This window comes from Lathamus discolor, chromosome 1 (genome assembly GCF_037157495.1).
Source record: "Lathamus discolor isolate bLatDis1 chromosome 1, bLatDis1.hap1, whole genome shotgun sequence".
Lineage (NCBI taxonomy): Eukaryota > Metazoa > Chordata > Aves > Psittaciformes > Psittacidae > Lathamus > Lathamus discolor.
In genome coordinates, this window is record NC_088884.1 from 64,411,362 (window position 1) to 64,436,860 (window position 25,499).

The following is a 25,499-nucleotide window of genomic DNA, read 5'->3' on the forward strand; positions in this document are numbered from 1 at the left end:
GAAAAAATTTATTTCCACACCAGATAAATCTTTACTTAATTTAAATCTATAACACCAAGAAGAAAAACTTACATTTAGGTAGATCACAGTAGCTACTGTCTTTTTTTTTGTTCAGAGACAATGTGCACAACTGGGGAGATGTATTTCTTTTTCCTTGTTATTGAAACCTTTCCAGGGCCATTCTGGTTTTAAGTGGTAAAATTATGCCTCAGTAGCATGAATAATTTCAGGGCAAACTCTTTTTTCACTACCCATTAAAAAGATACTGCTTAAATCTGCTTTAATCTGCTGGACAGTTTTGGGTTATTTGAGTTTAAAAGGGGAGATAAATACAAATAAACGGTTTGCTTACTATTTATTGGAAAGAGCTTTTGTGATGCCAGAAGGGCACTCTAGGCACTGGATGCAACCTCATTTGCAGAATCCTGAGAAAGCAAATGTAGCAGTGCAGCTTATTTGTTTGGGAGCATAAGATGACATTTGGGAAAAAAATAAGTTAAAATATGTCTTAGGCATATTTAAACTCAGGAGGATTTGCTGTGGATTTACAACTTTAGAGCATTAAATACTAAGCCTCTTGTAAATTTTTTTTCCCCCCAAATTCAGTGCTTTCCTTGATGACAGGCAGTAATCAAGGCTTGGGTGCTTGTTGCTTGCTTTCTGCAGTTTATCAGAGCATTTCTCCTGTCTCAGACAGATTTGCTATCACCAGAAAGATACAGATAGCTCTCCTCTACATTTGTCTATGCCCCTGGGGTGGCTCAGGCTGGGGGAGTGAGGTGACTTTAGTGCTGAACTTAGCTTGTTCAGGACAGCTGTCAGGTCTTCCATTGCTGTGAAAGCTATGTAAAAACCTGACTAAATCCACTAGCTGTGCTTTTCCCCCCTTTTATCAGGTTATCAGCTAACGTGTGTGTCAAAGCATACAGCACACTGTCTCAACGGTGCGGCTATACCAGCTGAGCCAACTGAACTTTGCCAGTGCTGGAAGGGGAAGTGCTGCTTTGCTCCCAGCCCTGCCACGTGTCGGACCCTGTGCTGAAGCACTTTTGCTCACTAACCTGGCAGCAAATAAATAAACAGAGCAGGAGGTGGAGGCTGCAGGGCATCCATGTATTTTAAAAGTGTTGGTTCTTAGATCAGCAGTGTAACTTCACCTTTTGATTAGTTCTTTGGGTTTCAGTGGTATGCCTGTACAGCTTCTCCATCTCACCTGTAATGATAAAAAAAAAGAGACTGTCTCGGGATGTTTCTTTATCTTTACTCAGTGGCAATGTTCCTGAAATTCTCTTGCTCGCCTTCCCCATCTTAAAAGGCTTGTGCATCTCAGGTCCACGTCATCAGATTCACACATGTACCTCCCACCTCAAGATCACCCAAATAAAGATCAGACAGTTCATAGAGGTCAAAGTAAACCCTGAAGTATAACCCGCAGGAGATGGCCAAGAGACTTTCTATGCACAAGATTTACTGGATCCATTTGTGCCTCTTTCAGGAGTGCTTTGGAATAAATCTCAGAGAAAGCTGCAGAGAGACTGACTGGCTTTGTTTGAAGCTTGGTAAATTCATGACAGGGTTTTGTGATACCTACCTGTAATGGCAAGGTACTGGATGGGAGTTAGTTTCTGTTATTTGGGGAAAAGCTTCTCTTTTAGAGTCGAAAACAAGAAAAAAATCCAGAAAACCCCCAAACAAACCAACCCCTGCAACTCCCCAGAAAACCACAACCCGAACTGATAGTACTCTGAATACAAGAGAACACTGGAAGAAAATCTCACCAGAAAAGTTACTCTGGAATCCTGTTTAGAAAAACAATGTGTACAGTTGCTTGCACATCTACCTACAGAGGATCAAGTAACTTAACAATGTTTAGACACTACCAGAAAGCTTCCCCTTCAGGGTTTGAGAGGTGGTCATTGAAAATATCATTCAAGGTAGGCAGCAATGCATGATATGAGGCAGAAATGCATTGTACGATGTTCTACAAGAAACACATTTCATCCCTTTCGACAGAAGATATTAAACCAGTGCTGGTAAAAATGCTCCAAGATGAAGAAGCAGCAGCTGTCAACATTTTTAGCTACAACTCACTTGCAGTGAGTGAACACAGATTTTGGAAGCTGTAGGAAGTCAGCACCCGTGGCTAAGGAACAGAACCCCATTTAGCCATTGCATGTCATGCACACAAGTAACTTAACTAATGCTTGTAACCTCCATGTGTACACAAGGCACAGATAAGGCTGTGTGTGTTCACCCTCACTTTGGTATTTCCTGATGTAAATGATTAATGGTGCTTTATGCTTGCATGGTATTGTAGCTGTTTCTGCTTGGCATTTAGCTAAATGGTTTATTGTCTTTCACATTCTGCTTGCCTGTAAGGGAACTTTATATTTTCTCTGAGAAAGGTATATAAAATGAGATTAAAAGGGACTGCAGATTTCATTGGGTATGAAGTCTGGTATAGGTGTGTATTTTAAATGAAGTTAACACCACGTGGATGTTGCCTGCAGGCAGATTTACAACACAGTCCTATTAACAAAGGTGTTCAGACTGTCTGTGCCATCAGCAGAGAAATTAAATACTTTTCCCCTCTTTGTCAAAACTGAAAACGCTGGGGAAAGTGAAACTTCCACTTTGAGCACAACAGTGAGTCGGACCTGAGGAAAGAGGAGGAGGAAGGGTTTTCCCTCTTTGCCTCACTGCCCAAAGCAAATTCAGGCTTGCTTGTGACAGTGATGGTTAAAAATGACAGTGTCAAAAGTAGTAGTCTCAGGCTCAGAACAGCAGCAGGGCCACCTGGCTCCAATTCGGGCAGGTCCACTTGGGGGCAAAGTCTAGGAATATATATCTGATAGCCCAATGATGGATCTTCAGAAGGGTTTTCATTTTGGGTTTCCCTCCCCGATTTGCAGCTTGAGGACTACTAAATCTTTGTTTACAGACACCAACGGACTAAATCCTTCAGAACACCCTGCCATCATCCCTGCTGTTGTGAATCGGGATTATTCCTTACCCTAAAGGAAACCTATTCTGCCCTCAGCTAGGAGCAGCAGGAATTTTTATGGCTGGGAAACTACTGGAGGCACCTCTCCTTAAAGAGCCCGTGAGCCTTTGCCCCTCCCAAGTTATGTCCCTACCTGTGGTCTCCAGAGGCCTGCGCTCAAAGGGGAATGTAAACCAGATCTCCTGCCTAAGGGTCCTTTATCCTGGCCACAAATCCTTCTATGACTGCTACTGCAAGTCAACAGCTCCCCAGTCTCCTATTTACCATGTGAACAAAAAAACAGAATTAAACTATCTTCAATGTTTTTAAAGGCAAAAAATACTCATGGGCTGAAGCAGCTCTGCAAGTTGCAGAAGAGAGAGGAATGTTTAACCTTGCATGGCTATGGAGGGAGGTTTTGTTGTCTGCAGGCAGGGAGGAGAAGGTCTCCTCAGGAGAAACAAGTGGGGAAAGCGATTGCCTTCTGCTTTAGCAATACGCATGCCACAGCTCATAGCTACAGAGAGAAAGGGGTATGTAGCCTTCACCTTATGGGGTCCTGGTATTGAAAAGGGATGTTTCCCTACTTAAGAAATGGCTTTGATTTATTCTGAAGACATTTTGACAACTCCAGAAACCTGCCTTACTGACAGATAGCTGTGAAAAGGTGGGTTTTTGAGGGGGCTGCTAAGCAAAGTTTTGTAAATGCTGAGATGTCTGCCTTTTAGGTGAATTTGAGATCCAGAAATCTTCTTTATTTCCTGGAGTGCCCGCTCTGACACCAGCTGAAACAACCTCTCCAGCGAGTTTCTTCTCCAAGTGAGGGACCTGAACCTCACATAGGGAGCAATAGTGCAAAGTGACCTCCTTTTCCTTTTTCCCCTTTTTGCTTTGGTGTCAGGGTTCATTGAACTTTTTTTTTAGTTTATCAGATTTCACAAGTACAAAGATAACTACATAAAACATCTGCTTGTGGTCAAGCTGTTAATAACAGTCAGGATTTGTACACTGTGTTCAAATGTGCTGCTTAGCCTTTAGGGCAGCTGAATGAATTGATTGGGTAGTTCCCCCCTTGCTTTTAAGGAATGCTTCCATCGGAACATCTTTGTGCCTTCTAATCACAAGTAAGTTTTGCTTTTTTTTTTTTTTTCTTCCTAAGAAATCAGTCTGGAGGTTCTCTCAGAAGGCTCTGGCTTGGCTTTAAGTATGTAGAGAGAAAAGCGCGTTGCAGATTTTCTTCTGCATGTTTTTAGGTGTTAACTTTTCCATGTGCTAGAGGAAAACTGAGAAAACAGGGAAGCAGAAAACATACTTTGTGTGCTTTGCTGGATATTATCATCCTGTGTTTTGTAAACAGCAGAGTGGAGAGGTCCTGCAGGTTTTTATGTTTTCAGCTATATGGCCTGCAGCCCTTCTTGCTCCTGGTGCTTAACACTAAGATTTTGTGGCCTAAAAAGTTATTTGGAAGCTTCAAAGGAAAGGTGCTGTTCAAGCACTCAAGATAAATTTGTCTCTTCTATGGAAGCTGGGGAGTTTGCTCTTGGGGGTGGAGGTGAACACAAACCCCAGACTTGCTTGCCGTATGTACTTGTGTGAGGTCAGTAAGCTTCCAAATGGCACAATCCCTCAAATAAATGTCTTTTATCTTGAGTCAGCCTTAACATGTGGAGAATATCCTTCTTTTTTCTTGTTGCTTCAAAGGAAAACATGAGAGTTGTCAGCCAGTCATCCATGGGGAGAAACATGGATAGGAACCAGTACCAGCACTGGGACACTGCCAGCGTTTCCCAGGCTTTTGGAAAGGGTTGGTTCACTTTCTTTTTGTCAGAGCGTGTATTGGTATGCACATATGACATGGTCTGCTGCAAAACAGAACTTCCTGCTGATACAGATAGGAGACTTCAAACTGATCTGCAAGGGATTTAAAAGCAGAACAGTTGTCAGAAACTGTGCTCTCCAGGTAAAAGAGAACACTCTTCTTGGCATTTTCTTACAGTCATGGAACTTGCAGCTCCAGGCAGGAAAAGGCCAGATGGAGCAATAGTTCCAGAAAACTGGTTACTGCTTCCTCTAACCCTTATAATTCAATTATTATTTATTCTGTTACATGAATTTAAAACTGGCCCTGGAAGTGGGAGAGAGCTAGCACAGGATGAATTATCCACCCAGCAGAAATTTCCACTTGTGAACGCCTTTCCTCTAATCCCTTTTTGTTTTGGAAAGTTAAGAAAGCAAAGGGAAAACGGGGCCAGACAACTTCTCACATACCAGAATACAGTCAACAAGTGCCAGGAAGAGTCAGGTTCAGCTTGTATTTTTACCTTTAACTTGTATTGTACCTGTGCAATGATCCTTTTGCTTCTCCTTCTCAGTTTGGAGCAAAAGATTGCAAAGGAGTGGATAAATTACAAATATTCTGAGTGGATGAGAGGAGCAGATGTATTAAGTATTTGAGACCTGTGGATGGGAGGTTTGGGGATTTTTTTACAGTACTAAGATCTCTTTGAAATATCTCAGATGACAAGGTTATGTAGCCTTTTTGAAGACTTACTTAAGTGAGGCTATGACCTTAGGATGCCTGTTTCCTCCTTTGATGTGTTTTTTGGTGTATGGTTTGACTTGAGAACTGCACAGTGACTAGTCCTGTGATGAACTGCAAGATCCTGTGCACGTAAAGGTGGAACTGTTCCATTTTAAAGAGATGGCCACTTATTTCATGGCAGCTGCAAGTATGGACAAAACAACCCTGGATGTGTATGAGGGGAGATGAGTATAACTCAGAAGAATTTTCTACTTGGAAAATTATGTGTTTCAAAACCTCAAGCTGTCAACAGTGCTGCAGCATTCCTGAATCCATACCTTCCTCTTCCATATAGCCACTGTGTCTGTGCTCTTACTTTAGAGACTGTTTCTGTAAAGCAACAGTGTGCATGCTACCCAGTGGTGAGCGATGCTTGCCAGGACCAGGGCTTTGTGCCATAATTCTCTTATTTGACTTACTTTTAGAGTGCATCATCTAGTTTGCAGGTTTATACAGTACTTAGTGTTGAGAGTACTTGGTCCGTCAGTGCCTTGAAAGCAAGTGTCAAGTCTCCAGCTTTTCCATTGTTGCCTATGGTTTGCATGACTGTATCAACAGTGAAGGACCATGATCAAAACTCAGCATGACATGGAGGAAGGGGGGACCACAAACACCAACATTAGGGTACTCCTGAATTAACTTCTCCCCTGCTAGTATCTTTAGAAATAACAGAAAACTGACCTGTTTAAAGAACTTCCGGAAAAATTGTCAAAGGTATTGCCTTGTTGGGTAATACACACACTTGAAATCCCTTCAAGTGGCTGAACAGAGAAATCCACCCAAGTTCAACGTACCTTCTGGCACAGGAACAAACGAAATTCATACCAGTTCTCAGCCATGCCCCCTGACAGCTAACATACACCTCATGGTTTGTTCTTGTATGGCTTGCTTACCTCTAATAAACTAAATATTACATCAGTCCTTCTGGGCGACAGAATTAACATGCTGCTAATGTTGATTGAGAGTGTTGCTGCACTGGGTAGCAGCTTGACCCTCTGGAGATCGCAGCTTTTGCATGCCTTGTTGCGGGCATCTTTCACAGATGCCCATAGTTTAGCTTCCAGATACCCACATTTTGCTTTTCTCCTGGAGGTAAATTTCCTGGTCCCCACAGAGATTGTCTTGGGCTGTTGTTGTAGTTTCTCATTTTTCACCTTGCTGGAATGTAGCTAGAAGTCTTTGCTACTTGCCAGCATGGATTTTAAAACTAGAATTTTGGAAGTTGTAGTACCTGTAAGTGCACATAGGAGTGATTCAGACAATCAGATACAGAAGCAGCTGAACTGTCTTTCAGTATCCGAATAATATGCTTTTTTCAGGCTATGGGGCATGCTTTTTTACTTCTTTGATTAAAGAAGTAAAGTACATTTAAATATACCCCACTGAGAAACGGGTTTATGCCTATAAACTGCTGTATTTAAAGAGATATCTTTTCTTTCTCCTCCTCTTCTGAGTGTACAAGCCCAGCTACTTTGAGCACTAATGCAGCATCTTGTGGCTTGTTGAAACTGAGCTGTAATATGAAAATGCTAATTTATCGTGCCAGCAATTGCAAAACAGTTTCCGCTATTGGTGTGTACTTTTTCCTCTGGCCTTTATTTTTTAACTCCTCCTTTCGTAATCTTGAGCTTTGGCACATCCAAACCTACCTGTAGTTGAACAGGGCAGGCCTTGTACATTTAAAGCTATCTGAAGTAAGTTTTATGGTGGCAGATTTCCCTGTTATTAATTATTGCCACAAAAAAACTCCAGATTGTGAGCGATAAACTGGCCATTATCTGTCTATCATATAGGGAGAGCAGCTGAAGTGCTGCTAGGCTTTGCTTATTTTGTTCAAGTGTTGGCAGCCTGCTGCTGAAAGAGTGAGATAGCGCTATAGCTTTGGAAATAATCTCATTTGTTCTTTTCTCCTAGCACAGACTTTGAAGGATGAAAGGTTATTGATGATTTGAACTGTATCTTAAGGAAAGAAAGAAGTGTTCCTTGAGAAGACAGCTTCCAAGTTGCTGCAGTGGTGTGTGTGGATTAATAATTTTGGTGTAGCTTTGCTTGGAAAACAGGTCGATAGCTGACTTCTCTCAAGTTATTGATCCTGAGGAGCTGAATGAGACAAGGTGTTGGCTTGAGGCAACCTGAACAGGGTCTTTATCATTTCTAAGCGAGTGACTGAATGAGCCAAGGTGTTGGATTAGGCTTGTCAATAAAACAGCTCTTTCTCTTGAGGCTTAGAGGGATGCTTGCACACTACACCACTTCATGCTCACCCAGTTCTTGGTGTTGAGAGTTTTCCATCTCCCAAGTCCTATTGGTCTCAAACTGGTATTAGGAAAACCTCCTGCTTTAAGTTCCACCTGCACTCGGATGCTTTTTTACTGTGCCTGCGGCCCAGGACAGCATTTTGTCTCGATGCTTTCTACTGATCCAGCACCAGCTGCTACCTTCCCTGGAATCCCAGTGACTGCAGTTCTTAATCCTTTAAGCTCCTCTGTCCTGTATCTCATTAAAAGACCAGTGCTCTCCAGAGGATGGGACAGCATTTTAAATGGGTCAGTTCTTTGAACTAGAGGGCAATACTTGTGTAAATAAATCTACTCTTTACATGATCCCTTTAGGGGCTTCTGATTAGATTTATTTACAGGTTGCCTGTTCAAACTCTTCTTGCCCTATAATAGACCCCTTGTATGCATTTCTGTTAAGCAGAGCTTTGTTCTTGAGGAGCTACCTGCCCTGTGTTTGCATGTAAGCTAGCCCTTAACAGCTCCTTTGAAAGCAGGCGTTATAAAAAGCATCTGCAGACAAAGGCAGGTTATTACTCTATGACTTGATGGAGATATTCAGGAGCTGTCACGTATGCAACTAGGAGTAATAGACTTTCAGACACTTCTGGTTCTTTTGGAGCAAGGACTGTAATGTTAACTAAGTACAGAAATTAAAAATAACTACTGCTACATAGTATTTTCATGCAGTAAATAGTTCAGCTGTTCTTGTAAGTGGGGGTGTGACATGGAGGAAAAGGAAGGGTGGAAACCTGGATATTCTTGTGTCACCTGTGATTTAGGAAAAGACTCTACTTCATTTAGAGGAGATGAGGGAACAGGGGGAAATAACTAGTGGGTGTATGTCAGTAGGACAATTAGCATTTCCATCAAGCTAGTGCCAATTGGCTCTACAATTAATCGAATACAGCTTGTTCCTCCCTTCCCACTCGTCCCCCTTGGCTTTTGCTCTGTTTCTCCATGGTTTGCTTCTGTGACTTTCCCACACTTTTCTGAGTTTCTGCAGTCTTTGCTGAAGTGATGTCGTGAAGCCCCCTGCGATCCCACTGCCACTGAATTCACAACCAGCTGTAGGTTCTTGGTTACCTCTTGCATTTCACTATTCCCACTCCAACTTGTATTTCACCATGCTTGAGCTTGGGCCAGATGTCAGGACAGGCAGAGGAGGCACAAAGCCTTGCAGGATGTGGTGGCTGAGCATCACTGCAGCTGGTCATGCATCTTGTTTTGCTTGCCTTACAGGGGCTTGACAGCACATGAGCAGCATTGGTGTGCCAGGCATAGGCAGTTCCTTACTGGACTTAGTTAAGGTACAGGGACTCCCTTTGTACAAGAGCCTCCAGTGGAACCTTCTGAGCTGCTGCACCTCTTGATGAAGAACTTGCTAGTGAGCAAAGAGAGGATTTTCTGTAAAACTGAACATGCAAAGCTTAAATAGCCTCCTCTTGCTGAGCCTAATCTGAGTACCACATGGAATAAAAACTAGAGCAAAGCCTGGACAAATTCCATTATATTGTTGTCGTGCTTGCTGTTGACATGTCCTTTTCACCACACTTCTCTGTTCACTAGCTGGATTGCATGAGTGAAATCCTGCATGCAGTTTCACACAGGGTTGCCGCCACTTTGGTAAAGACTGCAACACTTCCCAAATTGTCAGACAAGCTGATCAAGCAGTAATGTTTTTTTCCCAACCCTGAAGATGCCTGCTGCCTGTGCAACCTTGTTCATAACCTGATGGATGGCTTTCCCTTGACTATGGCAAAGATAAAATTTTGCCAGGCAGGGGCAGCACTGTAGTAAGAGTGTCCCTTCTGCTTCTCAGCACAAACATGCTGCCTGACCACTTACAGCTTCGAGGAACAGCATTTCATCTTCTGACCATCAGTATAGAGATCCCACTACTTAGGTCTTCTCACTTCTGCTCATTTTACTTACGTGAGTTGTAGTACAAAGCTGTAGTCCTTGAAGGAGAAATGCCTTGTGATAGGTACAAGGAGAGACTGTGAAAATTACTTCTGAAGCTTATTTTGTTGAAATATCTTCCACATCTAGTATTTGTCTTGATCATGGAGAAGAGATGGCAGTTTTATTAAAACATTAAGCTTGCAATATGCATGAAGATTCATTAAAAGTTTAAAGTTGAGGAATTTCAGTACTGAACCTAAGAGTAACAAAGATGCCTTACTAAAGCAGGTTTGGTTTTAGATGCGTGACTGATGTGGTTCAAGAAAAGCCCCTTATTACCTTGCTGTATTTTGTAATGCATTGGCAGATGAAAAGAGTGCAAGCCAAAGTGTTTTTCTAACAGCATTACAAGAGTAAGTTGTACTTGTGGACTTCATTTGTTGCTAGCTCCCTGGTGCCAACCTTGAAATTTTAATTGTTACTCCTTAGAGTTAATACTCACTTCAAATTTTATCCTTTGCCTTGCGGTTTATTTCCACTTGCTGTTTAAGTATTCTCTCTTGGTAGGATGCTTGTATCCAAGTAGTCGCTATTTACCCACTTTGATTATACTTTCCTCAAAGATTGTAATCTCAGTATTGGGTAATGACAGTAAGACTGCTTATTTTCTCTTCTTAATAAAAGAAAAAAACATGATGAGGCATTTTTATTTGTTTCCCTGATAATCCCTATTCCCAGTCAGGTTACTTGGAATAAGAAATTGAAAGGAGACAGTACCTTCGTTGGCAGACTCACAGTGTGTATTAAGACTCTTGGTAGAGACAACATATGCAGAGGTGGTTGAACATGTTTCTGCAGGAAAGCACAACGAAGAAAACTCATATCCAAGCAAGAAACTGTCAGAATTCCGCATGCATATTTTCTTTCTTCTATATATAAATACTCTATGATATACTAGTTTAACTTACGCTAACGCATATATACACATCCTAGTATTAGTTTTAAATCCCTTTAACAATCAACTTTGTTTTCTTGAACTTCATCCTCCCAAAGTACTCTAAGTCAGTTTTTGTATTTGTGGGTATTGGCTGTACTTTCCCTTCTCCTTTGGGGAGCCAAAATGGAGACACTTTTGTCATGCACTCGTAAAAACAGAGCACGCTTATTACAGAGGAGCAGCCTTCCTCTCCTCCCTTTGCAACCCTTTAGGCCTTTTTACAAAATGCATAGAGAAAAAAGGCTCTGTTTTCCAGCTTGTGGTCTAACTTTCCAATGTTAAGTAACATGTGCCTGTGTATATACATGGGCATGCACATGCTCTGGCCTCATCAGCCAGCAGGATTTTTAATTCCTGGGAGGGATCACCATATGGAAGCGGATGGACAGTAAGCTGTTACGGCGCAGGGGAAGGAGGAATGATTCAGGGCAGTCTGCTGGATGGTTTTCAAAATCCTTTGGCAGTTTGACTCATCTATATACAGAGGCTGGGAGAAAAAAAAAACACAAAGAATGTCACTCTGCTGGAGGCGAGGATTTTGAGTTGTGCCGACACATCCATGAACTGAAGCAGGATGAAGTTGCAGCTCTTTTCTATTTGCTTCCTTGTTAGAAACAGACAATTCATTTATGCATTGAGGTATGGAAGAACTTAAGTGGAACAACACGTTATAGTCACTGTAATTTAAGAAATGTGTCTTGTACCTCCCTAGGGAAGGGACTGGTCATTATTTTGCAGCAGCTTTGACCTATCCAGCTTTGAAGCCCTCCTGAACACAGATGCCGGATAATCTGGACAGCTCTGAGCAGGCTTTCTCTTCCCATTGAACATACGTTAATCCTTCTGCTTGGTGGGGGATATTTGCCTTCGGAAGAGGAGATCTGACTTTATTAAAAATGATAGTGATGCATTTAATCTCTCACAACAACCCTGAGATAGTTACTTTAGTGTGTTTGGGTGTGCTGCGTAATGGAAGAGATTTCTTATGTTCACAGCTGCTGTTGATTTCCCCCACCCATACAAGAAAAATTACACTATGAGTTAAGAAATTTCCTAATCCTTAGCGTGGTGTCCTTTCTTCTCTTGTTGTGTGGGTGCAATTTGTAAGGCTGCTTTCAGCTTCTCCCTAAGAAAAGTCACAGTTTATATTTCATGTTGCTAACTGCGTCCTCCCTATCTCACATTCTCCATACATATATAAGCTGAGATCTTCTTAGATAAATAAGCACAAAAGAGGAGTGCTCTTTTCTGTTGTTACCTGGTTGTCTGAAACTCCCAAGTATGCAGAAGCTTCTGTTGTTTGTTGCCGCAAAAAAAAAAAACGAGTCTTCGGAGTAAAAGCCTGTGGTATGGCCTGATACCTCAAAACTTTCTTCTTTAACACTTTTTACCCCTTCAGTAGCTACGTTCTTCTTCTTCTTTTTTTTTTTTGGGGGGGGGGGGAGGGGGTTAATTACCAGTGTGCCCTATACACAAAAGCCAGCAGATACAGCAGCTTGTAAAAAAAATTAGCCACAAACCTCCCACTTGCAACTCTTCCAAACCAAATACTCTCTCCCTAACCCTTTTTATATACAGCTGAACTAGAGCTGCTTAAGTTCACCTGGGATCATACTTGGGATTTCAGCTGAGTAACCCTGTGATGTCAGGATGGACTTAGAGCCAAAGAGTTGGTGCATAAGCATGGCATTGTTAGGAACCCTCAAATCTCCAAGTTTGTGCAGAACTTACTTTCTTACGAACGCACTGATGTTCTCATATTCAGGTTTTCTTTAATTTCCACAATGTCAGGGTCATACTATTTAAGTTTACATGGTTAGATCTGTAGTGGAGAGCAAGTTTTAGCAGGGGTTAACTGATTCAGAGAACTCGGTGTAGGTCCCTGAAGACTGAGCAAAAATAGGTTGGGATTTTTGGATACTGGTTTAGTTCCAGGACAAGCAGAGGGGGTGATGGGAATGATAGGAGTTGGGAACCAAGGCAGAATTCATTTTTGCTTCAAAGAAAAAATACATGTGATGTTTCTCAAGTCTTGCTCAATGTTATGCAGTTAAAAAAAAAAAAAGAAATAAAGTATATTTGATTTGTTTTCGCTTTTCTGTAACTGTGGAAATGACACTGATGCTTGTTTGAGTCAATGCTATTTCAAAATAATTATAAAGTGACTAATACCTGAAAAATCTGCATGCCGTTTGACTCGCAGTTCAGGGCTTGTTTCATTGGAAGGCCTTTGACTGCCACAAATTGCTTTAAATTGGCAGAGCACTTCTTATAACAAGCAATATTTCAGCATAATTCAATTGGGTTCCTTGCCAAGGAGGAAACTGTAATCCCAAAGCTTTTTGATGGTGTCACCTGGTCGGTGGTCATCTCTTGGCCTGTGGGCAGGTATGGATGAGTGTGGGGTGACTCAGATGGTCCAACCACTACAGTTTTCTAAATACTTCCTCACCAGGCCCTGGGATGTTTGTCCAGCTTCTGCCCCAGTGTGAGCAGTGAAGGATCTGGTAAAAGGGAATGCCAAGCCCTGCTCTGGTTTCCAGCAAGGCTGCTTGGCAGCTGGAGGAGACCGCAGCTGCTTCAAGGCTTTGAATTGATGTGTGTGTGACAGCAAGGACCCCTGGCAGGGCTGAACCTTCCTGAGCTGTTAGTCATCTGAGCCTGGCTTGCGATGAAACAGTGAGCAGAAGCACTAACAATCTCTCTATTGCTTTTTGAGCTAGAAATGCACCTTGAGAAGCCCATAGGAAGCAACCACAGCCAAAGGTTTTTGTCAAGAGTATACAGGGCAAGCAGGAGCTTCAGTATGCAGAAACTGAAATTTAAAGCTCCCTGTGTCTGATACTAACATGATATCATGCTGTGGAAAACAAGAATGCAAAGGACTTGGTAAGCACAGCATGTTTCACAGAGCACTCACCCAAATGCTGCAGCTGGGTATTGGACAGCAAAGTTTGCGATGTCCTAGGTCCAGATGTGGTAGAAGTACGGATTGGTTTAAGATGTGACAGATTAAACAGCAAAGTGGAGACCCATCCTGGGTCAGTTCAAAGTCTTAAAGATCAAAAAAACTCCCTTATGCCATAAACCCTTAATCCTTTGTTGATATTCTGCTTGATTTTCACTGAGCTTTTAGGTTTCCCCTTGTAACCTGCAGTACGCCTTAAAGATGAAATAAATATTGCATGTAACAAAATCTCATTTTCTGCTAAAGGATCATTGGAGGTAGCCCTGTGACAGTGATGTCACAGGGTGACTTGCTGCAAAACTAGCTTGCTACTTTTTGACACAGACAAGCTCACTCTGTTTATGCTCGGTCTGAAACGCTGGGACTGTGGTTTTGATTCTGGTGTCTATCACATGAAATTTGTATCGAGTAGTACCTTAGGTAGCACACTTGATGCTACTCAAGGAAATTACTTCTCTGCAAAGTGTGATAGTGTTGCAATGTGTTTCCTCACAGGCCTTGGAACTGGGACCCTGCTCTCTGCAGCAATTCATGGCTCTGCTGGATGGCTCTGGTCAGTTCCAGGGGTCTAGCAAAACCCAGGAAGGGCTATGTCAAGACATGGTGGAATGTGGATTAGTTTCATACGTGTCTAAGAGCGAGGATGCCCAGGAGAAAAGGTGAAACAGGGCTTCGGTGGCAGGGGCTGAGAGGAATCATTTCATGGGGCCAGGGCTGCTCTTGCTTCTGCACATATTTAACAGTGAAAATAAATCCAGCAAAACCCAAGCATTGGAGATTTAGTGTTCCCAAAGCATGTAACTGTGTTGGGAAGTACCACTCCTGATTTTGGAGTTCTGAAACAAGGATCAAAGGATCTCAGGTATAATCCTGTATCCTTAAATGATCTTAAGTTTCATTCAGCACCCTGAACCAAACTGCTACAGTCGAGCAGCGTGAGGGCAGAATCCTCTTACCCTGTGGCTTTCCTCGCCTTATGACTTCACCTGTAAATAGAAGTTGTCTATAATTAGATGTGGGACTCGTATCTGCCCTGTGCTTGCATCAGGGAGCCTTAATTCAGTGTGAATGGAATTCCCTTGCGTGTTTGTCAGGGAAACACCAGACCTGTAACTGAGACCCTTCTCAGGGGACAGCCCTGACAACTGTTGCTCCTCTGCAATGCCCAAACCCTGTTTTGGTGATTTGTATCAGTTGGAGGAAACTCAGTGCTTTAATCTCATAAAGGGGATGTGTGATCTTTGTTCAGGACAAGCTGAAAAAAAAATCCCCTGAACTACTTTCCTCAAATTCTTCATAGTTTTCTGTCTTGTCAGTTCAGCAAACCAAATGAGTTATAGTCATTATTCACAGCTATTGCAGCCAGTTGTAGTAGAGATGTATGTACGAGGAGAAAAAAATGCATCCTGTAGGCCAGCTGCTTTGGATTTGGATCAAATTGAGGTTTGGGTATTTCATGTGCCTGGGAAGAAAAAAAACTGTGAACATCAAGTTCAGCTAACCTTATGTTTTTGAAGCAAACAGCCCCTCTCCCTGAGTCTTTCTCTGGGGGAGGTATGGAAGGAAACTTCTCCCCATGCCATCTGGAAGGTGTATGTTTTTTGAGTGGGACATCAAAGCTCTCTTCTGACCAGAATGAGTGCATCTGATATTAAAATATATCCATGCTTCTGATACTAAAGTTTGTGTCTGGGCTGAAGCCCTGTATGTACAAGAACAGCTAATGAGAGTTTCACCTGAAGTCGTTTTAGGTCTCCTAGGTCATTAGGAGTAAAAAGGTCTTGGCTGATACTGAGCATGAAAAAGCACAAAGCAGAGAAGATAGACAGTTAATGGGAAAATTGAGGTAATTCCTCTCCAGACTGCAGCTTCGAGTCTTGTATAAATGGGACTTTGTATGTTGAAAATAATTACTGTAAAAGCAACGGGAAGAGCCTTCTCTTCAATCGCTGGTTCCCTGTGAAAACTCCAGGAGGGAGTAACCCGTGTGCTTTTGCCAGGAGCAGTGGAATGCTGTCATCTTGTCTGCAGGTTCTGCACGCAGCAAATAACTCAGCAATGATGTAGGTTATGCTTCAGTCTGGGGGAGAAACTGGGAAATCCAGAAAGTCTGCACTGGGGTAGTACAAGATAATGCTGTGCATGACTGTAGAAACCCAAACTTGCAGAAAGAAATGCCCTTTTCCATTATGAGCCTGTATTCTGCAAAGGTCTGAGCACCTGCTTAACTCCATCAGGTAGGAGCAGTTGGTGTTAGCATAATATTTATTGTACAGAAACTCCAGGGCATGTCCAGGGACAATTTCCAGGATATTCTCCAATTACTGGGGAAGGTAAGCTCCTGGGGGGCTAGAAATGAAGGAACATTGTGGAATGGCAGACGGTAATGGTTTTGATGGTCTTTCAGACTAACAGGGATGCCAAAGGAAAAATATGATCCTCCAGATCCTCGCAGAATTTACACCATCATGTCAGCAGAAGAGGTAGCCAATGGGAAGAAGTCACACTGGGCTGAGTTAGAGATCTCAGGTGAGTTGAGTTGGTTTTGAATTTTGGTTCAGTGGGGTTGTTGGTGGCCCAGAATTGTACCAGGCACTTTCAGGTAGGGGATCCTATTGGGAAAAGAGTTTTACTGAGCTCAGGGAGGAGGAGTAACTCACTGAACAGTTGCATCTGAGCTTGGCTGGGTTATACTCAGCCCAGTTCATTTGACACAGCAGCTCAGATTGGACATGAGTTTTTGGGTAGCACATCTGCTTCCCTAGAACTGTACCTCTGTCTCTGCCCTTTTAACTAGGAGGGTTAGATAATTATTTAAAGTCTGCCCGTAGAGAAGATGCACGAAGGTATCTCCTGCAAGCATCACTCAGTGTTCCAGCAAAGTGGTAGAATATCTGATGGTTTAAGAGCACAAACCTGACTGAAGAGGTGATTTTTTACTTTTCTTTTTTAGGTAGAGTGCGGAGTTTAAGTACATCACTTTGGTCGCTGACACACTTGACTGCTCTACACCTCAATGACAATAATCTTACTCGCATTCCACCTGATATTGCCAAGCTTCATAATCTGGTTTACCTGAATCTGTCATCCAACAAACTCAGAAGTCTACCAGCAGAACTAGGAAACATGGTATCTCTCAGGTGAGATAAATTATTCTGGTTAACTTTTCAAAAATCTATATTCTGGGATTGGGACCAAGAATTTTATCTTGCTTTTCATTCTTGTACTTAAAATAATTCAGGATGGGTGCAAAGCTTCAGTTCTAATAATTACTTTAGGGTTCATTACCCTTCTTTACTGATCTCTACAGGTGCATGTCTGTAAGCTGTGTAGTTTCTGCTCTGAAACATTCATTGAGACTTGATATTTGCTTGCTGTTTAAATACTCCCTGATTTAATTTGGAGGTTTTTGTGGCTTTTATGGGTTTTTTTGGTCATGCTTTGAAATGGGAAGATTGGCATATTTTTCTATAACACAAAAAAAAAAATTCAGGGTGCAAAGTGTCATCTTTGAAGATGCACTTATGAAGTGATACTCACCAAAAGTGTTTTCTGCATTTGCTGCAGGGAATTGTTTTTAAATAACAATCTGTTACGGGTTTTGCCTTACGAACTTGGACGGCTCTTCCAGCTACAAACCCTAGGTTTGAAAGGTGAGTGTGTTCTTTGCAATTAAATATTCCGAGGGGTACTCTTGAATAACTGAGGGGGCGGCGCTCATAGTCTTGGTGTATTACCTCAGCATTTTGTTAAGAGTTTATTTGAGATACTAAGCTTGTAGCAAAAGCCAGTTTGGAAAACGATGCTTTTTTAATGCTGTCAGGCTTCCTTATGAGGCTATTTCATATCTGTAGATAGGTAAATAAACCCTTTAACCTACTGTATTATTAAGTGAGTCAAAAGAAAAAAGTCTGTGCCAGCTGTTTCTGTAGCATCTGTTACTGTGGTACTCTACAGTTACAAGTTAAGCAACCTGAATATCTTCTGAGTCAGTTTGTCTGTTCTCATTATGGAGATTTTCTTTGGTTGGAAAGCCTTGAGAAAGTCAGGCAGCTAATCACCCAGTTGTTGTTTTATGCTGTTGGCAGGCAATCCTTTATCACAAGATATTCTCAGCCTCTACCAGGACCCAGACGGAACTCGGAAGCTACTGAACTACATGCTTGACAATCTAGCAGGTGACAGCTTAGAACTCTGATTGACAGAAGTGGTTTAAAAGCATGCATTTCTGACAGCATTTCCTGCTAAAACAAGAATCTGAACCACTGAAGGCAGGGTATTTTCTAACTGCTTTTGCATTTGTTGAGTGGTTCCCATTGTACACACAAACACGCACTGTGGAGGAGGTTGAAATATATTGTCCAAGCTTTTCCCATGTTACCATAATACAGCCAGTTGTTCCCACTGTTCTGTCTGAAACCCTTCAGTTACTAACAAAACTGCAAGGTCTTCCTGGCTGAAGCCATTTTGATACTTTCCACTAGAAATTATAATCCAAATGCAAGCAGAATGTGAAATTTAGATACCAAAATACCAAAATGATTAAGAATATCTAGTATCTGACTTGAATCCTGTGTTGTGGTTCTGTAACTGAGTTTTCTGGTTTGCCTCTTGATGTCTAATAGGTTAAAACACTGCAGGAATGATGGATATAGGGTGAGGTTCTTGGAGAAGGGTGTCCAGAACCACTACAGGATTTACCCCTCATTCTTCAGCAATATATTCAAGATGCAGGAGTATGTTGGTGGTGCTTCTAGATTGGAAAGCAAGTGACAAAAACAGTGATGAACCTTAAAACTGACAAATTTGCCTTTACTGTAGCTGGTCATTTGCATTTACATTATTTTTGCCTGCCCTGGAATGTAAAAAGATTGAGGGAGTTGGGGTTGCAAAGCACAGTATGGAACATTATTGTTCACTTGTCATTTTGACTTAGAAATTGTAACTTACAAATATAAACCCTGAATTAATCACTGGTTTCTTTTTTTTAGTTCATCCGGAGCAGCTGCCTCCAAGGCCATGGATTACTTTAAAAGAACGAGACCAAATTCTGCCCTCAGGTAAATCTGCGGTTCTTTTCCCTACGTTCACACAGTGATGCACTGCAAAACTTTTATTTGGATTTATTTTCAGAGAAGTCTTCTGCCTTCCACGGAGCAGATTGAAAATGGCAATTTGTGTTGATTTGTACTAAGGTGATTAACGTATGGCTGTGCTGTACGTACCAGTAATCTGAATGGGATGCTGGTCATTTCTTTTCCATTGTAGGCTTTTTCACACCTGTTCCAGCCACTGATGCCCAAGCAAAAGAGCTTCTTTAAAAGAAATTAATTTCTCAGAAGTGATAACTGTAAAATAACGGTGTACAAATGCTGTGTCCACGCTCAGGCTAACCGAAGTGAGACTTTCGGAAATGCCTCTCTGCAAGTAAACACGCGGAGTGCCTGGGACTGAAGTCAGTTTAGTGCCCTCTATTGTTGCTTTTGGTAAAGTGCAAGAGGCAGCATTTCTTACGGCTGTCCAAATCCAGCGGCTTTTCCTCCCCCTGCTCATCCTGAATATAACCAACCAGAAACAAAATAGGAAGAAATGGAAAATGCCAGAAGACCTGTAAGCCACCACCACATTAAGTTCGGCGTTTCTGTTCAGTCAATGTCTCAGAGGAGTTTTATAACTTTCTTTTTATAATCAGACTTCATGAGCACAAATAGAATTCAGAGGTCATTAGGAACCACAGCATTAGGCAATTGAGCTGTGGAATTTAATGGTAAAAACTGTAACAATCGCATTGCTTGTTGCTATAAAATTAAACCTGACAGCAGAAACCTTCCGTGACTACAAGTATAAAAAAGTTCCGCTGTGGGATAGCCTCATAGTAAAACCTCACTTCTTTCTGTGCAGATTTGAACAGTCTTTTCCAGTGGCATGGTGTTAGGATGTTGCATTTACCCATCTTTTTTAATCTTGGTGTAAAACCTAAGGGAGTTCAGAAGTTTGTGTGTGAAAGAAGTGCGTGTGAAGCTAAATGATCTGATGAGCTACATGCTGACTTCTCTCTTTTTTCAAATGTGACCAAATAATCTATTAGGTGCTTGCTGATGGATGAATTCATTTTTTCTCTCCCCTGCCTTCACCCAGACATTTCTCTCCCTCTTAGACTTGATAGACACAACTTAGAAACGTTTTACAGGTGCTAAGGATATAGTACAAATGTTTTGAAATCAGACTGCCTAAAACTGAAGCATTCTAAAGCAGCATTTCTCTCTGATTTCTTACCAAAGCAAGAGGCTGTTCCTAATTGTTCCCTATATTTAGATCTCCCCCAACCCCACAGGTAACCAAGAATCGACAACAAAATGGGATTGCATTACTTTGTAATGCACACAACACCTTCTGCTTTTGGAAGTAATGCTGATTTTTTTTCCAGGGAGACTTTAGCCTTGTTTGGTATCTGCTGGCTCATAAAATGCTCAGTAGAATAAGCCCACTGACTTGTGTTCAGCGGGTACTCCAGAATAGACCATGTAAGATCCAGTATTTTGGCTTGAATAAGTTCAGCATTTGTAATCTTAAGAGGCTGATAACCTTTCCCTTTCCTTCTTTCTTTCCAGCTTCATTCACAGTTATGTGTTACAACGTGCTGTGTGATAAATATGCCACCCGGCAGCTCTATGGCTACTGCCCATCTTGGGCACTCAACTGGGAGTATAGAAAAAAGGGAATCATGGAAGAAATCGTCAATTGTGATGCCGATATTATTAGTCTTCAGGTAATTGGAAAATAACTGTATTTTTCATCAGAAACAGAAAATATTAACTTCTGCCCTTAGAATGAAATGCTTTCTTGAGAACATCATATTCATCTGCTTGCTAACAAATTCTGGGGTTTACCCGTACAAGCTGTGTGCAGAGATCCTTGTTTATGCATTGGCTTGTGTTTTATGAAATGAGACAAAGTAAGTGAGATAAAATTATCTAAATTAGTAGGTAATCTGTATTGGAAGATCTGGGTCTTTTCCTGCTCAGATAAGCATCCTAAATATTCTCCCTCTGGGTATATAGAGTTAAAACTTAAACAGGGGAAGTTTAGATTAGATATAAGGAGGATGTTCTTTCCTGTTAGGGTGGTGAGGCACTGGAATGGGTTGCCCAGGGAGGTTGTGAATGCTCCATCCCTGGCAGTGTTCAAGGCCAGGTTGGACAAAGCCTTGGGTGGGATGGTTTAGTGTGAGGTGTCCCTGCCCATGGCAGGGGGGTTGGAACTAGATGATCTTGAGGTCCTTTCCAACCCTAACTATTCTATGATTCTACTGCAGAAGGGGAGAATGAAAATGCTATATTCCCAAATCCTGGTCCATTCCTGCTTGACATAGAAGTTAAAATCTCAAAAATACTCTCATTGGTAAACAAAGGGACTCTTATGGTCACAGTTAAATATCAAGTGTCATTGGTATATATATCCTGCTGTGTCATTAGAAATGTATTGCCAATGTTTAGAACAGTTGAATGCTTCTGCCTTTAAACTGTTCTTTCATTTTTTAAGCAAGTTGTGGTAGGCAAAAATCTTGCTCAAAAAGAGAGTAGTTACCTTGGTCTGAAAACCTCAAGAGATTAACCTCTAAAATCCTTCTGGAGACCAAATGTTGCAACAAAGAAAATGTATTGTTACAGAGCAGCAAGAGACCCTTGTGTGAAACAAATTATGTATTAATTGCTGCTGGATACTTGTCAGCCTCTCAGAAGTTTTAACCTAGGATGGTATCCATGTTCAGATGTCAAAAATACCAGGTGTAATCTATTGTTATTCAAAATAAACCTGCCACTTTCCTTTCTGGGGGGATTCCAGGATATGCAGGAACGTAAATCTGTTTCTGGTAGGCCATTAATCTAGGAAGTGACATGATTTGTGCAAACAGAAGCTTTTTGCTTTGATGAGAGCTGCTGACTGCAAGCCAAGGGGGGCACAAGTCACCATACAGAAATAGGAATGGTTTGCTTGACTGTGTTAGCCTAAGGTATTTGTGTTCAATTCCAGGAAGTGGAAACAGAGCAATACTTCACCCTTTTTCTGCCAGCCTTGAAAGAACGAGGATACGATGGATTTTTTTCTCCAAAGTCACGTGCCAAAATCATGTCTGAGCAGGAGAAAAAGCACGTGGATGGCTGTGCAATATTCTTCAAAACTGAAAAGTAAGGGGCAGAAACAGCTTTTTTAAAAATACATTAAAACCAGCTTGTTTAGGTCTGAAAGTTTTCCTCAGGGCACATGGTAGCTGAAGTACTATAAACCAAAATAGAAAGCTCATGACAAAGAATGAGCCTCCCTTCTTTTCTGCTGCTGTTTTTGCAACACAGCCCTTCCATTCTTTTCAGAGAAGAACAGAAGTACTTCTTCAGAAACCAGGGAAGTTGCAGGAGAGCTGGTACAAGTGAAAACTTGCATGTTTATGTGCATGTTTTTTGACAGATCTAATAAGTACCTTCTGTAAAAACTTCTGTGTTGCTTGACAGCAGTTTCATCCCTCTAAGAGTAAAGATCTAGAAGGTGTGCTTTCGTGATCATCAGGTATTAAGAGATGTATTACTGCGAAAGGATCACAGAATATTCTCTGCCGTATGAATAAAGACATTGTTGAATACCTGATCCAAAAGGTTCTGCTACACTAAAAGCATCAAACTATTGGGAAGGGAGGAGAGGTGGTGGCTTTCACACTTCTCGTCTGTGTAAACTGCTCACAGGTTGTACCACACTGAGTATCCTTCTGAATACTCCCTCAAAACAGTTTCAATAATTAGAATGGAAGTTTTGCAAAGGCTTTCAGAGTTTTCACTGCTTCCAGAAACAAAAATAAACTTTTCAGATCATGTATGAAAACAATTTGACTGGGTTTGACTGGGAAGTCTGTGAAAACAAACAGCTGATGTTTTTCAAACCTTGAAACTAACAAGGGTATGTAGAGAACTGATTATTATGCTTTGGCTCTTACATGTGAGAACAGAAGACATAACACTCATTTTCTCAGAGCACAAACAAAGAAAGACCCCAACTTTCAATAGGTAGCCTTCAGTTTGTCCTAAAACAAGGCACTCTGGGGCATCTTAATGCTGGAAGAGAATGAAAAACCAATTTCACAAAACTAATGCTGATAGCTGGTGGTTTCAAAGAAGCTGTTTTTCCACAATGCATTTGCCCATAGTAAAAGGCAAGCCTTTAATTACCATCTCATCTTAATTTTTTTGCCTAGAACACTCCAGAAGAGGTGCAATAACCTCTGAGATTGCTCTGAACAGTCCTCTTGGAGTGCTATGCTGAAACAAGTAAACACTTCCTAAACCCCAGGAACTCTCATCTCCCGTGAGAGTATCTTGCTTGCCAGATGAAGAGCTCTATCCTGACTGGGGGAATATTTCTTTTCTGTTTTCACTTTTATAAAATGAGCAGACAAAAGAAATGTGCCTCACCTCGTGCCTGTAAGCTCTCTCCTTAGACATGGTATACTGGAGTGCAGACAGAAACCACGTCTTTTCATGTAGCTGTACGTCAGATGTGTTCACATGTGATTCTCTTTGTTTAATCAGGTTTACACTAGTGCAGAAGCATACAGTGGAGTTCAACCAAGTGGCAATGGCGAACTCTGAAGGTTCAGAAGCTATGTTAAACAGAGTGATGACGAAGGACAACATTGGAGTTGCCGTGGTGTTAGAGGTGCACAAAGAACTATTTGGAGCAAGTGAGTATGACCATGGTTCTCTCATTGATAACTCAAACCACATAAAGGCATGAGTTATTCCTAAATAATAGAGCTCTCAAGAATATTATTACCATTGCTGGTGGTAACCAAATACTTGTGGATGAGCAAATGCTGTTTACTGTATGATAGCCCATCAGTGGGTAAGACAGGACACACACAACATGATTTCCTGGTCCACAGCCAGATACCCAGCATTTAGCTTTCTCCTTTCAAGCTTTTGTCCCTGCTTTCTTACTCTGTTAATTTCTACTTGAAGAATTAAGCTTTTCCAAGTTGAATGTGTTTACGTGCATGAGCTCTTACCAGTCGTTGTCAGTAATGTTCAACTTCTATTTTCAACTCTCTTTTTTTTCCGCTTGGTTGAATCCTTCAATCCACAGCTACAGTGTTAGGAAGCAGCCAGGTTTGTACTGTATTTAAGCATTAACATTTAATAAGCAGGTTTGAGGTTTTTTCCAAGGGAACAATTTGCTGTACTGTGGAAGCTAAGAGTTAGGAAACTCCCTTGTGCCTTTAATATTGAATATTTGTGCAAGGTCAAGTGATAGCCACTTGAGGAGTAGATAAGGAATGCAGCTGTAAGAGTTTCAGATTACGCTGGCTGTTTCTTTCCTATATTGGACAGATTTAGTCACATACTGATTTAGAAAGGAGTAGTGGTTCAGGTAATGCCTCCTCTTCCAGCAACAAAAATACATCCATCTGTTGGTGTGTCTGACTTGGAGTCCTTAGTAGCTAGATCCTGAATGTTAACAGGGAGGAATCTGCTATATTCCCACAATCAGCCTTTCACTGATAGAAATGTCTTTGTTTATTCAGGTATGAAATCACTTCATGTGGACAGACAGCTGCTTATTGTAGCCAATGCCCACATGCACTGGGACCCTGAATACTCAGATGTGAAACTCATTCAGACGATGATGTTTGTCTCAGAACTTAAAAATATCCTCGAGAAAGCCTCAAGCAGGCCCAGTAGTCCAACAGCGGATCCTAACTCTATCCCTCTGGTGCTCTGTGCGGATCTCAACTCATTACCTGATTCAGGTAAGACTGGTTTTGGCTTAATTTTTAACTTACCCTTTTAGAATGGTTGAATCCTCTTTTCCTCTGAGGGCAATAGTGTGGTTTGCACTTCCCTGGATGAAAGCTTTAGTAGCAGCAGCTGTCTTTTGAAAGCTGGCTGAAGGCAATTCTAGGCTGCTTGTCACAATCAGCTGTACACTCTAGAAGAATTGGTTGTGCCTATAAGGAGGTAGAAAAGCACAGATAGATCTTAATAATATCACTAAATAAATACCCATGCCTTGAGCAGCAGAAATAAGTAGGAAAGTTGGGAGTTCCTGGTGGAACATGAAAATTTTCTGAGGAGATAGATAGGTTTGCTTTCATAATTACAACGTTCAGTACTGTAGTGTCATGTATAAATAGAAAATCTGCCTCTTTAGCACCCTGCCACATGCACACTACAATACATGTACTAAGGGTCTCTTGTAATCCACAAAAAACAGTGTCAAAGCCACTGGAGAGCCTCAGTTCCCTGCCTGTGTGTCAGAAATTTGGGTATGGACAATACAGCTGCTGTGTAGGTTTCGCTTTAGATGAATGCTCTTCTCTAATCTCATGGCGTGTCTTACTGGTGTTTTGGGTTTAACTGCGAGGCCAGCATTCCCTGACTGTCATATTTTAAAGGAACTCCCTGAATCCTTTCCTTTGCAAACAGGTGTAGTGGAATACTTAAGCAATGGCATAGTAGCTGACAACCACAAGGACTTCAAGGAGTTGCGTTACAATGAGTGTCTCATGAACTTCAGTGGCAATGGAAAAAATGGGGCTTCTGAAGGAAGAATCACGCATGGCTTCCAGCTCAAGAGCGCCTATGAAAACAACCTGATGCCTTACACCAATTACACTTTTGATTTCAAAGTAAGCAGCGATTTTTCTGAAATGGCAGACATTGACCTGGTCTCTCCAGGATGCTGTCTTAATTTTCTGGCCATGGCTGTCTTTCCCTCTGTTCCTGTAAGTGCTTCATCACTTG

At 41.6% G+C, this 25,499-nt stretch overlaps 1 protein-coding gene across 3 annotated transcripts in view; it reads left to right on the plus strand.

The window, feature by feature from the left end:
* The window catches only part of CNOT6L (CCR4-NOT transcription complex subunit 6 like), a 31,823-nt gene that overhangs the window by 2,607 nt on the left and 3,717 nt on the right, over positions 1 to 25,499 (plus strand). Inside the window, exons 1-11 of one of the 3 annotated variants that reach the window (XM_065674715.1) lie at positions 14,349 to 14,369; positions 16,118 to 16,239; positions 16,664 to 16,850; positions 17,278 to 17,295; positions 17,800 to 17,888; positions 18,702 to 18,770; positions 20,322 to 20,479; positions 21,745 to 21,899; positions 23,289 to 23,440; positions 24,281 to 24,505; positions 25,182 to 25,384. In XM_065674715.1, coding sequence (XP_065530787.1) covers positions 16,128 to 16,239; positions 16,664 to 16,850; positions 17,278 to 17,295; positions 17,800 to 17,888; positions 18,702 to 18,770; positions 20,322 to 20,479; positions 21,745 to 21,899; positions 23,289 to 23,440; positions 24,281 to 24,505; positions 25,182 to 25,384 — 1,368 coding nt within the window. In that variant the 5' untranslated portion in view covers positions 14,349 to 14,369; positions 16,118 to 16,127. Of the gene's footprint in view, positions 1 to 14,348; positions 14,370 to 16,117; positions 16,240 to 16,663; positions 16,851 to 17,277; positions 17,364 to 17,798; positions 17,889 to 18,701; positions 18,771 to 20,321; positions 20,480 to 21,744; positions 21,900 to 23,288; positions 23,441 to 24,280; positions 24,506 to 25,181; positions 25,385 to 25,499 lie in introns of those variants that run through there. The other 2 variants (XM_065674708.1, XM_065674722.1) reach the window with 2 other exon arrangements.